This window comes from Uloborus diversus, chromosome 1 (genome assembly GCF_026930045.1).
Source record: "Uloborus diversus isolate 005 chromosome 1, Udiv.v.3.1, whole genome shotgun sequence".
In the NCBI taxonomy this organism is placed as follows: domain Eukaryota; kingdom Metazoa; phylum Arthropoda; class Arachnida; order Araneae; family Uloboridae; genus Uloborus; species Uloborus diversus.
The window spans coordinates 130,416,523-130,432,944 of record NC_072731.1 but is presented as its reverse complement, the minus strand read 5'-3'; the positions used below and the strand labels follow the sequence as shown (position 1 = coordinate 130,432,944).

At 32.3% G+C, this 16,422-nt stretch overlaps 1 protein-coding gene across 2 annotated transcripts in view; it reads right to left on the bottom strand.

Annotated features, from left to right (window-relative positions):
* Window positions 1–327: 327 nt before the first annotated feature.
* Window positions 328–16,422, bottom strand: part of LOC129232165 (cyclin-dependent-like kinase 5) — a 38,205-nt gene continuing 22,110 nt past the window's right edge. Inside the window, exons 8-11 of one of the 2 annotated variants that reach the window (XM_054866412.1) lie at window positions 13,547–13,616; window positions 9,296–9,356; window positions 6,450–6,530; window positions 328–5,553 (exon numbers count right to left, since the gene is read on the bottom strand). In XM_054866412.1, coding sequence (XP_054722387.1) covers window positions 5,455–5,553; window positions 6,450–6,530; window positions 9,296–9,356; window positions 13,547–13,616 — 311 coding nt within the window. In that variant the 3' untranslated portion in view covers window positions 328–5,454. Of the gene's footprint in view, window positions 5,554–6,449; window positions 6,531–9,295; window positions 9,361–13,546; window positions 13,617–16,422 lie in introns of both variants that reach the window. The other variant, XR_008581327.1, reaches the window with a different exon arrangement.

Sequence of the window (16,422 nt, the reverse complement as noted above, 5' to 3'; positions counted from 1 at the left end):
ACGCTCTATTTAATGACATTCTCTATTTAACGACAACTCTTCACAGTCCCAGATGTACTAAAGTAGTGTTAAAAGCATTCTGTTTAAGGAAGCTTTCTACTTAAGGACGATTTTCTGCGGTCCCTTGAAAGTCGTTAAACAGAGATCCAACTGTACTTAATTTTATTTCATCTAAATCTCATTTAAGAAAATGGAAATGAAGTATGCAAGTTTTGAGAACTCTGTGAGCCACAAAGCATATTTTGTATGGGTCTTTTGTTAGGTTTTCTTTTAAAGAAAGGTTGCATTCGTGTACGCTTGCAGGCAGCACTCAAACAAAATAACATGTCTCAAATGAAGTTGGTTTATTAATAAAAACAATACATAAAAATCCTGAAACATAATATACATATCTGATAACAATAATATATTACACAGATCCGAAAACGAATTCGTAACATAAATACATCTTTGGCAAAAGAAACAAATGTATTTCAAGCATCGGAAATGAAAAGAAAAGAAAAAGATCATTTCACAACAACTTGACTCTGCCAATTACAGATTTTTTAAGTTGAACCCTTAGCTGTGGAATATGCATCAGATAATCACACTTACTGTCAGCCCCCCTTAATCGGGTAACGGATAAACGAATACCCCGCTTATACGAATAAAACCTCCCGGAACCAAATATTTCCCAACAGATGCAATGTTAAAGATCCCCGCTTAATCGAATAATTTCCCCGGATAATCGCATAAAACGAATCAGCTTTCGCAAATATTTCTGCTGAGAAAATTTATTAATAAGTTAGAAAAAAAATAAAAACAACTGATGTTAAAATATAAAGTAATATTTATAGCAGACAAGGAGCAAGAAAAACAACATTCATAAATCATCAAAACGTTTCCACTATGCTATCAAATCTTTTGTCTTCGTCATTACAAAAAAAAAATGCAGTCGATAATTAAATTGAATAACATAAATAAATATACATATTTTAGATGATGATAAATTGATAAATGCAAAATGTAAGATACGTTAGACAAGGAGGGGAAAAGGGGAGTCATAAAAGTGTTCCCAAAAGACTTTGAGCATGAAATCCCCTATTGTGGAAATTTTCAAAAAATAATGTACTGAAAAAAAAAGGTACAAAGACAAAGATTTCATAACTCAAGTTGAAAGTTACTTTTTATAATTTTAATACATACTTGTAATATATGTACTAATTACTAAACTTTTGTTGTGTATTTAGCTTATTCCAAAAACTTTTTAGCAATAACATTAATTATTTATTTTATATAGCTATTGATTTATTATTATTACGTTTTAAGACAAATGTTGTCAATTTAGAAAGGTAAATAAGTTTCCCCCTTAAATTGAATATTTTTTGGAACCGACCATATTCGATTAAGGAGGGCGACAGTATCTCTTTTTTCCTCTGTTTACCATGTTTCAATTACTTTATACCAATTAAGAGATAATAAAATGATTTTTTTGTTTAAATAAATGAACTAAATGAAGTAACTATATGTCATATCATGACAGATATTAGAAAAATAATAGAATACATTTTCTTACTTTCATCAAATATAATAACTTAAAAAATTCAATAAAGGTATACTATATATTTAAAAAAAATAATATCAAAGAAATTGAGAAATTCTGTATGAGACGGGCCTGTGTCCAAAAGACCCAATAGCATCTACAGACTTGAAATTTTGCAGAAAATTAGTTCGAGCCTCGGTGGTTTGCATCTCTGGTTTTTTATTTTTAACTATTGGTACCCGCACGGCTTTGCCTGTAGTAGAAAATTAAAAGGTCATTGGGTTTGCCTGTATAGTGTATATTTACAAATAATGGATGATGAATTTCTCGCCAATTTGCTATGTTGATTTGCTCGTCCATGGTCGCATGTTTGCTAGTCCACATTATCATAATTTACTAGTACATGTTATGGTAATTTGTTCCTCCACGTTATGATAATTTGCTTGGTAAAATGTTCTTAAAATTGGAATAGAATAAGAACAAAATCTAATTTTCAAAAAATCGCTTTGAGGTGCTCACCTTTATGCTACAAACTAATTTTGTGCCAAATTTCATGAAAATTGGCCAAATGGTCTAGGCACTATGCGCGTAACAGACATCCAGAGATCCACATACAGACTTTCAGCTTTATTATTAGTAAAGATTTCGAACTGTTTTTTTCTTGCAGTTATTTTTTTAAGCTAAAATTTCACAAAAATTCCCATTTAAATGGATGAAAGATTTCCTACGCCTCTTAACATTATATGTAGTTCAAAAGATTTTCTTTTTCTGCATCAAATAAAGCTAGTTGCAATTTTTTTCAATTAATTAGAACAGTAGATATAAGGGTCTCTATTTTAGCAAAAATTTAGAGGCTCAACTCAATTCAAGCTTGGAGCTAAATAGCAAAATTGCAAAATATATTACTAGAGACCACGACTTTGCAATCGACTGAATTCAAATGTACAAAACTGCAGTTTTGCAATGTCTGACACCTTTTAGCGCCTTTTTCAGTAAAAGTTGGTGCAAGTTAGTTTGGAACCTGGAAAAGGGATGCTATTAAAATGCTTTTTTCTTAATATCTCATTTGTGTATAATTCTATCAAGTTCTTTTTGCCTTCGATAGGGAGCCGGGTTGTGTTCTAATTATAAGCTCTTTACCTAAATTCAATTTTTTACAGAAGGTAGAGGGGGATTTTCACTTTGTTCCAAACGGAACTCGAAACGTGTTTTTTAATCTTTCTAATAGATGATTTAAATCTTTGCTAATCAAAAAAGATTGCAAAGCAATCATCAGGGGTCGGTGAGAGCCAGCAAACATAAGGCCAAATGATACTAAAAAGCCTCCTAATGATACTAAAAAGTTTTTAAAAAACAGACAAAAAAAATCTCTGTCACATAAGCTCTTGTGGCAAATTACACCTTTTTCACAGCAAGATGATCATCTAACTCCTTTGGGCTCTGCATCAAGTTAGAATGACGATTGGGTCTCCAAAATAAAAAAGAAAATAAGATTAGAAAATGGAAAATAAGGCGAATGCAAGTTCTTCCTTCATTGTTTCTAGTCTTCTCAAAGGAGTCCCCTAACACAAAGCAGTGTAAGACACAAGGGTGAAAACTTGGAGATAGTGCAAATCGTAGGAGAAACCACCATTGTGTGACAAGAAATGTTTGTAATAGCTCTGATAGGCATAACTTTGAAAGAGTACTAAATGAAAACATTCATACAATTTTAACTTTGCACTTGTTTGACTTAATCTTTCTTTTGCCACTTTCACCAATTTCCTTCATGCTACACTGAATCTAGAAGTTTAAACTTTTAAAAAAGTCTTCGGTTATATGTAATTGAAAATCTGATGCATTTAAATGTGTTACAAGTTATTGCAAAATAGATAATTTGAAGAAAAGAGCTAGGCTTCATGAATTAGGTATTGAAGAATGTTTAATGACATTCTTGAATTCAATTTCAGACTTTCAGGTTAGTTCTATGGAAACTATCCATACATTAAAGGAAAAATTGAACACAATTAAATCTAGAGCGTCAATATTCAGTGCTGATGTACATAGTTGAAATCTTTGATAAGGTAATAAGAAAAAAGAAACCTGATGAAATGCCAAAAGATATTAAAACTGTTGAAACTAATTAATTTTTAAAATGAAAAAATAAGAGAATCAGAAATCCATCCCCTTCTTTGAAGAATAGATCCAAGTCATCACAGCATTTGGTTCTTTGAGCATGTGATAATGGGTATTTTCTATTAATAAGCTTTTTTTTTTTTTTTTTTTGGCAATGAAAAGGGGGTTTCTTCTAACCCCAATCTGTAATTCTAATTGCTTTTTGGGCAATTTCAACAATGCTTGCTGCTGGTACCTAATCATACAGAAATAAACATTTTATCTGGCTTCATTTAAGCTTAACTTTGTGCTAGGTATTCACAAAGCTTTATACAATTTTCTCTCATTTTATTTTTGGGAAATCGTAATAAAATGAAATAGAAAAGGTTTTTTTTTTTTTTTTTTGATTCCATTGACAAACAATTTTGGAAGTTAAATCTCACTTTTTGTTATAAACTGCACAGTACACTAAATATTTAATTCAGGATTTATTTATTTTTTCACATAAAGGTGTAATTGAAGATTAAACAGATGATTCATTTAAAAAAAAGAGGTTATGATTGCTGTGTACTGGAATGAATAGAAAATGAGATTGCAACATCTACCACAAACAAGTGTCATACGAAAAGAATTGGTTTTGAGATAAAATGGCAGAAATCTTTTAGGGAAGAGTCAAGCAGAAAAACATACAGAAAACAATGTTAGATGGCTGTTCAACTATGACTGGGTGAGTTGTAAAATCATTGTAATTGTTCCTCTATTTAAACAATAAATCCTCAACATACAATCAGATGACATCTCATGGAAGAGAATCTTTCTGAACCAGAGGGACTGTTTCTGCTTCCATCAAGATGCTGTCAATAAGATATGTCTGTCAATACTGATATCATGTTACAGTTGGCAATCCTGAAAAGTGAAAGTGTAGAAAATACTGCATAAAAGCCACCACATAAATGAGAAATTAATAGCGTAATGAAGAAACATCTTAGTGGAGTAAGAGAGTCAAAAAACTGAAAAATAAATTTAAAAAAGCAACAGTAAAATTTTTGCAGTAGATAATTATAATGCAAGAAACATTTTGAGCAAAAAAAAAAAGCTGACCAACAGTATATATGATACGCAAAGAATGCTTTACTGCATACCATTATTTGTGTTATAATAAAAAAATCTTCAACCTAAAACGACGTGAAGTGGTGGGTTCCTTTTCTTTCTCTTGTAACGTTGATGAACATTATAGTGGGGGGGGGACAACAAAAATGTACTGATTATCAATAACTTTCACTTCAAACAGTAAAATTATTTCTTCAAAAGCTTTTTTTTTTCCTTCCAGACAGGAAAAACTGTCTTGTATTTTTGTTCGGTATGCCTTGTACTGCTTTTGATACAATTAGAAATGTGCCGAAATTCAGCATTAAGAGCAAAGCAATTTACAAATTTTCTACACCAGTTTCCTCAATGCATCATACCAATACGTAAATAGATAGAAGGATATACTTACAGAGTCTTTTTTTAAGTTAATATTTTTCCAGCTAGTGATGGTTGAACTTAGATAAATTTCTATCATTAGTCCTTTTTTTTTTTCTTTTTTTGAAATTGTTAGACGTGTGTAAGAGGTTTTAATAAATTTTCAGAAACATCCGAAGGAACTACACAATTTCAGAAAAATTGGCAGACATATGTTATTATAAGAGTCATTATTATGGCTCTTAAATCAAATGTCATTTTGATGTATGGTTGAAAAAAGCAGAAACAGGCCAGGAGTTCTCGATTCCAGTCAATTGAGAAATCACTGATGCTAGGGAAAGAGAATCCACAGCCTCTCGGGAAATGTGATGATATCAACCGTTCTTGATGGCGACTGGCAGGTCTCCGAAGTAGGAGTGTTGCATTGCCTCGTCTGCAGAAGTCCTCATGGCTGGGTTGCACACCAGCAACTTCTATGAGAGAAAAAAGACAATATTTATATTGCATGTACATCAATAGTGTATGGTGAGTTCTATGGGTAAAGCACAAAAGTATATTTTTGAAGAGGGAAATCGAATTTATCAAGCAGATTTACTGGTGATGAAACAAAACTTCTTACCTACATTGTTATATCTAAGAATTCATTCTAAATATTTATCATTAAATATTTCAAGACATAAGACACAAACTGTTATGCATGTTTTTAGAATAAAGGGAGAGAGATTTTAATTTTTTATTTTTAGGAATTCTTTGTTGATGACTCATAATATGTGTTACGATAAATCTAATGCGGGTATACCTTGCAGGCTATTTTTGAGCTTTGTAATCTGTAATGATGTAAGTTTCCGAGCTGTTGTGTCGTGGTCTGAGTGTTGTTACTCCAAACGTTTCGGCTGCATCTGTGGCAACCATCTTCAGTGTTAACGTGGTCGAAGCTTCCAGGGAAGTGACTTCCCAGCAACTGATGCAGAATATTGAAGTGTTGTCAATTTATGTGGGAAGATCTAGCTCTCCCTTCGTTCATCAGCCAATCCTGGTCCAGAACAAAGAGAGAGCTAGATCTTCCCACATAAATAGTGACAACACTTTGATATCTGCATCAGTTGCTAGGAAGTCGCTTCCCTGGAAGCTTTGACCATGCTAACACTGAAGATGGCCGCCGCAAATGCGTTGAAACATTTGGAGTAACAACACTCAGACCACGGCACTACAGCCCGGAATCTTACAACATTATTAACACTGGCTGTGAAAGCCTTCATTTTTACTTTGTAATCTGTGTCGCAGACTGTTGAAAAAGATTCTTCTACTGGGGTTTCAACAACATATAAATTTTTTCTCTAACAGCTAATTGAAAACAAAATCTAAATACCTGCAGCAGATCTTTACCCTTGGAATTCAGTTTGGGGACAACTTGAGCAAAACTTGCTGTTGGGTGATACAAAGGAAAAGGCTACACAAGAGACAAGACAAAAATTAAAAAACACATCAGCCTTCTTCTGCCTTGGTGGCCCATCAGGTATGCCAGATTTAATTTCAAAACAAAACATAAAAGGTTATAGCTAATAACAGAAACTTCTATTCATATATAGTCCATGTTTTAAGATTCATTATGGAATAGAATACTAGCCAAATAGCTGTGCCAATAAACATCAACTCTTTTAAAAAGACATTTTTTCTAGATCCATTGGTTTTATTTCATGAATGTCACACTGAATTTGTCCTTTCCTTGGTCTCCAAACGATTTTCAAAAAAATTATTAAAAGTGGTGAGACATTCTATGCTGAAAAAACTTAATGTAAAACCATTCTGAATTAATTTTATTAATACCACAATTGAATTCAGGGGTGCCTCCCCCCCTCCCCCAAGGGCAAGGGCGCACCCTGCTGTCCCTCAACATCATGGAGACTCTCCCCAATGAGAAAAATACCCCTCAAAACACCCCCCTAAAAATTTCAATGGTACAGTTTGCGCCATGACCCCCCACCCCCCACCCCCAGGTGGGCACCTTTGATTGAAATTCACACTAAAACATTATCCCAATAACTTGATTACTTTTCATATAAACTTAATATTTCTTTATCAACCAATGCTTTTCAACAACTTTACATAAATATACCTGTTCATGATTATTGGATATGTGTTTTTATTTTTCATGATGTGTTTCTAATCGCAACACCAGATCACTAACAAATTGTTGGATTAAAATAATGTTCATAAATGGAACAAATTGATTTTGTAACATCGAAAAACAAATTCCTTCACTTTGTTACTACTGCTAGAAAAAAAAAGCAGTTCTTTAAGGAATGAATAAAGTTCTTCCATCATTTTCAAATCTAACCTTCCTTCAGCTTTGACTTAGGAAATTATATATTTTACCCGGTAAATATAAGACGGATTCGAAAATAATATTAAACATAAAGTTACTAATGTACAAGCCATAGAATTCACATACAGGGTTCATACTCTATTTCGATTAAAAAAATCCATGACTTTTCCAAGACTTTTTCATGACTTCAATAAAAATTTTCATGACCTTGTTATACAAAGAGAATAGCACTATTTAATATAAAACTTGCCAATTTCTGGAAATGAGCATTAAGCAAAACTTCTACATGAATGCCACTGCCTCATTGAAGCACTTACTCATAGCGGAAAAAAAATATCAGTTTACACTTAAAAACCTAAACTATTCTTATTTGCCTTCATCATATAAATTTAAGTAAAGTAAAAATGCAGTGAATCGAATATGATGATGCTTAAATGTCTAATATGTTTGTTATAGACAGGCAGACTGATAATGAATGGGACAAAAGGTTGAATTAGCATCAACTAAATTTTAATAATTTTGCTTCAAACGTTGCCTTTTAGTGTCAACAGTGCATTTAATCATCCACATAACTTGACAGCATTTTGGTTCTGTAAAGTAAAAAGCCACATAGTTTAGTTCTTTATGTTTCAAAACCAGATATTTGTGTAAAAAAAAACGTTCAGTACTGAAAAAATCTTCAGATTCACAAGTACTTGCTTTGTTTATTTATTTGCACTTTTTCAAATGCAAATAAATTAATAGGTCCAGAAATTCCAGAACATAATGTTCGAGTCCCGACATTGAACGTAGTAGTGGGCCGTATGGATTAGTTTAGCAGGCCGTATGTATGGGCACTAATGTTTCGACTATTAGAATTCCCCCTTTTCTGTCTTCTATTGCCTGAATAAAGATCTTTATTCTCTAAAACCTTCAACAAATTAAGATAAATTCTGATAAATTTAACAATAAAGTTTTTAAGGATGATGGAAACCAGCTTTGATGCAATTGAATTGCGTTTTTTGAGTGGATGTGGCAAAATCAGGAAAGTGCAAGTTCACTACTACAGAATATAAAACATAAGAAATGTTGAAAATAATAGTAAATTCAAAATGAGTTATGCTCAAGCAGTAAAATCACGTGGCAAATAAAGGCAAGTGGCTGTGACAGAAGTGAATGTAATGAGATTTCAAAATTCAGATTTGATTTTAAGATCGTTCAATTCTCCACTTTTAATAGCTTTTATGTGTTATATATTGTTATATCACTCAAGATTTCTAATGCTCTTTTAGATACTGTTACTTTCTCTTTGTCCAGGACATTTTTCCATGACTTGAAATAAATTTCCATGACCTTCAGTGAAAATTTCAATTTTCCATGACTTTTCCAGGTCTGAAATTTTCTTATTTTTTTTCCATGACTTTCCAGGATTTCCATGACCCGTACGAACCCTGCACATAGTAAAGAAAAATGAGCGATCAAATTCATAACTGAATTTGATCGTGATAAGAACTTATGACTTTCTAGCTGTGCTGATATGCCCAGTTGTTCTGCTCATCTATATTTGAATTCTACCTTTTAAATCCTACATATGGCATTCCACTTCCCTGGACAAATCTCCATAAAAAGTAATCTGGGCAAGAGGTGTATCAATTTTAGAAAACAATATATGCAATATAGTTTCATATCTAATATGAAAATAAAACATTTTATTCTAAATTGGTTTTAAACGGTTAATGCTGGTAATACTTTTAAAATACATATTAAAACTGCAGAACTATTACTATTGTTACTATATTAAATTTAAACAATGAGGTTGAGCAGGCCTTGTTTCTGAATGAATTCTCGTAAACTGAGTATGATTTCCACAAAAGTTAGATCTTCCTGCAAATAAAAAGGAAGAATTTTACCTTATAGTCTGGCAACTGGCTCATTCCTGGCCAAGTCTCTTCAGTGGGTGTCCCCAGCAGCATGACTAAAGTTAAGGTCAGATTATGGCATAAGATAAGCATTGGTTATTATTTGGATGAACATGTCTGACTTCGTAGTGGCTTTACAAAAACATCAGTACAAAAATCAGGACACTTTTAACAGTTTTAAAAGAGCATAGTGCACATATATACCGATACATATTGTTACAAATTCTGTAGATAGTAATTATTGTTGTGATTAATTTGTCTGAATTTGGCGTTTACTAAATTATCTGTCCTCTAAAATTATTGTAGTAACGTAACCTGTAAATACTTTCCCGTAATGAACGTATACAGCCCCTATACATTCGGCTGAAGTATACGGTCCCCTATTTTTTTCATTGATAAGATTTGTGAATGAAAAGAAATAAGAAAGTGTGCAGCATTTTCTGGAATAGTTGAGAAATCTCTTTCGGTGTGTATAAAAGCCGTTACGCATGATAAAGAGTCAGTTTCGATTGAGAATTCGTACTGAGAGTGTATTAGCTCTGTTTATTGCGAGGCGTTTTGCGGTGTTGTTTTTTTCGTATTTGGATGTAAATATGTGTGTAACCGTTGAGTTTATGGTGTTGAGTGATATTTGCTTAATTGCTGTTGATTAATTTAGCAGTTGTTGACGATCTTTCCTGTACATAGTGTAAATAAATTTCCTGCATTTTTCTTACGAACTGTGTCGTACTTTCAAGAAAGTGGAAGTTGCACTGGAACCTTTCACAATATATAATATTTGGATTCTATATTATCTCCATACATCATAATGAAAGGTCATCAGGTGTTGCAATCAAGTTTATCAGTGCATGGTTTTTTTTTTTTTTTTTTTGGTACTGGACACATAGGCATAGAAAAATGCAAATTGCAAGGCTGCTAACTGGTCCCTAAAAGTCCATTTTTTACAAAATCTGGTCCCTTTCTTCTTTTTTGGTTTCATTTTCCCAGTGATCTCCCATATCTTTTTTTTTTTTTTTCAAAACAAAAAATTAATATGTTGTTCACATCCCTACAAGAATTTGAAATTTTTGAATCAAATGGGAAAACAACAGCTAGAGTTCAAAACTATTGGTTGTTGTATTGATAGTTGCAATAAATTCATTCAGCATGGTTTCTTGTTCTAAGCAAAAGTAATTTCAATTTAGAAAAAAATTCAATTAATCGGCTAAAATTCATTTCGCACTAGTTCCACGCAAAAGTACTTTTAATATAAAAACAATGTTTCAGCCGATTAATCAGCTAACATTGGCCAATAAGTTAATCGGCAAAATGACGCCTTACTGATTACTGCCGACTAATCACCTTTTTTAGCCTTTAAATGATAAGATTAAGTTCACTTTTTCTCTCGAGACAAACCAAAAACCTGTTGGGAGCCTTAAAATTGATTTTTTTTTTCATTGGTATACCAGGACAAAAAGTTATTTATTAGGAACATCAGGACAACTACGAAGTCTGATGCGTGAGTTGAGTGAAAAACAAAATATAATGAAAATAACTCCATTAGCTAAAATAAAATTTACAACATGTATCACTTGTTTTGAAAACAACAAAGTTTTGATTTTTTTCAACGAAACCTCACAACAACACATGTAATGAAAATAGTATCCTCAGACACACACTTTTAAAAATGTTTCTCAATCTGAATTGTACACTGCAATTAGAACTTTTCTTCTCAAACTTACTTTGCCTATAGCAATCATCAACAAACACAAGAATGTATACGTGATTTAAAAGGAAAAAAGATATTGCAGGCAAGGCCGAATTTAGCTCTATGCCACCCCTAAGCAGAATTGATACATGCCCCCCTCCAAGAAGCAAAAACTAAAAAACATGCAAAAAAGTGTTTCCAAAATTTAAACTGTCAAGCTTATGAAAAAATGATGACGTTTCACATTCCAGGGCGCACCAATAGGAGGTAACAGCATTCGATAATATTTCATTAGTAAATTGCAGCTGGATTACTTTGCAAAGTGTGCAAAGTTTCCATTTCTGAAAACTGCCCATTTGAAAAAAATATACTACTTTAAAAAAATTTTAAAGACTATTTTTTGTTCTTTGGTTTTTAATTTAACATATTTCCTTCATTTAAAACCATTCGGCCTTTTTCGCTCATCACTTGTTTTCACTTGCCTCCGAGACTTAATATTAACAGAAAACAATTTTTGAATGTTAATAATGTAACAAGAAGTTCCGTCTGGAACTAAACAAGCCTACTTTCCCGTATACCCATACCAGTTTCTAGTACCTGATCAATATTCTCAAAAAGAGCTAAAATCGCAAAGTGTTTCAAACATATTTTTTTAATATTTTAAGCTGATTTCTAGGAATAATATATTCCTTACTCATCTAAAAAAAATAGATGCGTAAAAAAAAACCACGAACAAATAAAATAGCAGCACCTTTTAAACAAAGCAGCTAATACACTTTTTTTCCATTAAAAAAAATTCTTTAACAGATTTCAAAACGAAAAAATAATAATTAAAATTAATAAGCTCATTAAAATAAATACATCATATCAAAAAAAAAATCGTTTCTTTTCCTCTGTTGCCAAAAATATTTTTTTGAATGAATTAATGCACTTACCAAAATAAATAAAAAATCAATAAAATGTCAACTTAAAGAAATAATTTTCATTGTCAAAAAAAAAATCGTCTGCGCATATCTTTATGTAGAAACATAAATGACTTTATGACATAAATGACGAGTTTATTTGCCGAAAACTGGATATCTAAATTAAAACTTAAGCATGAAAATAAAAACAAGTCATATCAACAATAAATATTTCACAGTTAAAACCGTAGCTGTGAAGTCGGAGTCAATTTAATTTTGAGATAAAGGAGTCGGAGTCGAATATCCAAGAATCGGAGTCAGTCATTTGTCCTCCGTGTATAAATTTTTGCCAAAGCTACGAAGTCGGAGTTGAAGTCGGGGAGTTGGAGTCTGATTAATTGTCGGGCACAGGAGTCGGAGTCAGGTGCCCTTAAATTCTCAGAGTCGGAGTCTGGAGTTTGGCGTCGAGCTATTCCCAACAAAATTTGTTTGAAATAAATCCGCCTTCAAGTACGGAATCTACATTGACTTTCAGGTCCCCGTAAGCGCTAATGTTACGGGGTTTGAACTGTTCAAAATTGAACAGAAAATTGTTCAAATCAAAAAGATATTTTATATACAAGTTTTTCATCAAAAGCTTTTTCCTACAAAGTTTGTTTGACGCAAATTCGCCTCACAGTTCGGAATTGCCTTGAATTTCCTCCTAGGCGCTAGTGTTAATTTTTTTTTTGAACTGTTCAAAATTGAACAAAAAATAGTTCAAATCAAAAAGTGAAATATGGGAATGAGGTGTCTTCGCCGAGATCTTTCGAACAAAAAAAAGTTTGTTCGAATCGGACTATTCATTCAAAAGTTATTAGGGGGGACAGACAGACAGACCGACAGACATTTTTCCCCATCTCAATACCCTACTTTGCAATTTTTAATTTTTCGATATTTATTTAATTATTTTATTTATTTTTGACTTTTTTGGTGATATTTTTAAGATGCATTAAGCCTTCTTTCATGCTTTTTTCTTCTTTTTCTGACTTTTACTGGGAAAGTAGGCTAAAAAAGAAAATAAACATCAATCACTCAAGAAACCAGTACTGAATAAACTTTAGTATAGCTCTAAAAACCTTAGTCCAACTCCAATCTTGTGATTTCTGGATAAACACAACGACACTTTCTGAAATCAACACCCGCTTTTTGTCTTCACTTACTATTTAAGCTAATCAATTACCATGATTGAAAAACATTTGATTTTCATAAGATGTGTGAAAGTAATCATTATTAAATGACAAGAAAAAATTCTCTCTGTGAAAAAGGAAAGGATGCTGATATTTTACTTTCAAGAATAAAAAAAATCATTTAAAAAATGTGTAGTTTAAGCAAAATTTGCTGCCCCTGAAAATTTTGCCACCCTAGGCAGCTGCCTACTCTGCCTATTGGGAAATTGGGCCCTGATTGCAGGACAGATTAAGTGCCTAATTGTCTGATATATTATCCATAAATATAGAAAGCTATGAAGTCACACATTAATGAAAGAAAAAAAAAGGCATTTTGAGTTCTTGAGGAATAAAATTGAAAAATACACAAGAGAAAAATATCTGAAAAGGTGGTTTTATGAATTTAAAAGGTAAAAATATATCATTCCTGTCTCAAAAAGGATACTTGAAGATGCGTTTCAGCTGATCATCCACATCACTGCCAGGAAATAGCGGACGGCCAGCATTGGCAAGTTCTAGAAAAAAATGACCTCAGAACATTAGAAACTTTTTTGGCACAAGCAGAAAAAGGACCAGATGGGTTAAAAATTGTCCCTTTTTTCAAATCATTTGAAAAAGCTCCAACTACTCCTAATCATTCACACATTTTACAATTTTAATGAAAGATCGTTATTGGGTAAAGAACAATATGAACAAATGATAAAAGTGACACTCTGGGTTTCAATAACCAACAAAATCAAGTGCATCAAATTTTCAATAAACTACAAAAAGGAACAGGATGTTTTTCTTTTTTTAACCGACTTCAAAAAGGAGGCGGTTATCAGTTCATACCGTATGTATGTTTTTTTTTTGTTTGTTTGTCCACTCATAGCGTCCCACCTAGTGAACCGATTTTGATGATTCTTTTTTTAATGGATAGAGGATGGCTCAACTTAGGTCCCATTACTTTGTTTGACCATATTTGTTCTTTAGAAAAAAAAGTTATGGGCAAAAAACAGTAAATTTCCCTATTAAATGATTAAAATGATATTGTAGCGAAGTTCGCACTTTTCATCCGTGGATAACGGTGGCTCAGTGGTAGAATTCTCGTCTCCCACGCGAGCGACCCGGGATCAAATCCCGACTAGGGCAAAGTGAATTTTACTAAAATTTCGTTTCTACTGTTTCCCGTATTTTCTCGAATGTTCTATTAATTTCTGTATCTTTTCAAGTCTGGAAAGTTCCAGCACTTTTTCAAGTTGTATATAAGGAGATGTAACGTTCATTCGTGGTTCTGAATAAAGATCTCGAGTTGAGACTAACGAGTATTCGCTTCATTTGGCTTTCAATTGTCTTCGCTATCTTCATCTACGCAACAATATGAAACTCATTGTTATAAAAATTTGGTGCCATATAACTGTAACATTAATAGTAATTGTAATGATAATTTTGAATAAAGGCTTTTTTAAAGCAATACAGTGATATAGAGCCGCACTTCTTACTAGGTAACTTCTTACTTTTACTGAAATATCTACATTTACACTAAAAAGAATGAAATAAAAACATTTTGAAAAAAAAAAATAGAACCGACTTCAAAATTGCTCTAAAAAGTGAAAAATAATTTTATTCTTTAAACACCATCGATAATACTTTTAAACATAATTTTTGAAGTTGGCGCAAAAACAAAAAGTAAAATCCATTGTAACCTTGCTTCGTTCATATTGTTATCAAAAAATCATCCAAACTTAGGAACGAAACATTTATATCGTTACTCAAATATGCTGTCATCAATGCGTAATGCATGTGGTAGTGAAGAAACTGGACGTGGTTAAATTTATACTTGTAGTTGAGTTATGGCTGTGAATGATTTTATCGATCGTTTTTGCGCCAACTTCAAAAATTATGTTTAAAAGTATTATCGATGGTGTTTAAAGAATAAAATTATTTTTCACTTTTTAGAGCAATTTTGAAGTCGGTTCTATTTTTTTTTTCAAAATGTTTTTTTTTTTTTTTTCATTTTCTATTACATGTGTGCCTTACGCCCCACTGATTCACTCTTCCAACTCCACGTGGCATTTCATTTAACAAAGATTTGAAAATGTTACGTTGAAATTAACTGCAGATGAACAGTGAAAGATACAGTTGAACTTGCTTATAACAAGCACAAAGGACCGTGATATTTGCTTGTTATAATTGAGGGTTCGTAAAAAACGAGTTTATGCAAAAAAACAATCAAAATTCATCAATACTTGTTTTGTCATTTTATTTCTATACAGTACCAAAGTTGGTTAATTGTTTCTGAAATGTATTGTTGTCTCTTGTGTTTGAGGGATACTCATGATCTAAAACCATCGTCATTTGCACCATGGCTTCGTAAAAGGTTAAAACATTTTCTGAACTTCAAAAGCCAGAGTATATTGAAGGTTGTTCAGCTTCAAATTATTCACATTCGTTGTTGTTGACACTTTCATTATTTTTTCCTCATCTGCACTAAACTGAGCTTTAGCAACAATAATTTTGGAAGTATATCTTGAAAGAATCTATGTCATATCTTTTGGGAAGTGATAACATTGGCACCATTAAATATGTTATTTTCAAATTCAAATGCTTTTCAACAACACAAATAGAAACAAAAGGTCATCATCCATCCTTGTTCTCAGGATTTATGGTTCATCATAAATTTTCGGTTGACTTCAGAGTGTTAAAAGAATTTTTCCCAAGAAAGGATAAAGCTTAGCTGAAAGTCAATAGAAACTTGATGAATCACAAAATTATTGCCCAGTTTTAGCGGGATTTTCTTATCAAAAGCAAGCTATGCTTCCGTAGATTTTACTTTTATCAACCAGATCTGGTTTTCTCACAGAATCCGGGTTCTCGCTAAATCAGCACTTCTTCTAAGCAAGTTCAACTGTATAACAAAAGAACATTCTAAATAGCTCCGAAAAACTTGTTAAGCTTTTCTTGCAGCTAAAAAACAATGGAAATCATTTTAAATCAATTTGGATATGTACTTGCTTAGATGGCTTGTGCAAGGAATCAGGGATTGAAAATATCACAATGTTTTCAAGAGTATTAAAATTATTCAATATTTCAATACATATCCAATATTTTCAATTAGCGCAAACTAATGCTCTTAAATAGTAACTGCATCCTCAAGTCACTGTTGATTTTTTTTTAAATCTATACTATAAAACCTGTGCACTCTGTACGTGTGTGCTTGCAACCCTGTCTTCTCCAGACTTTCAATGTCTACCAGGTAAGTACCAGGGATGGTGAGTCATGAAGTTGGACTGATTTTGGGGTAGAAGACTGGAAGGTTTAAAATTCCAGCAGCTGGTCTAA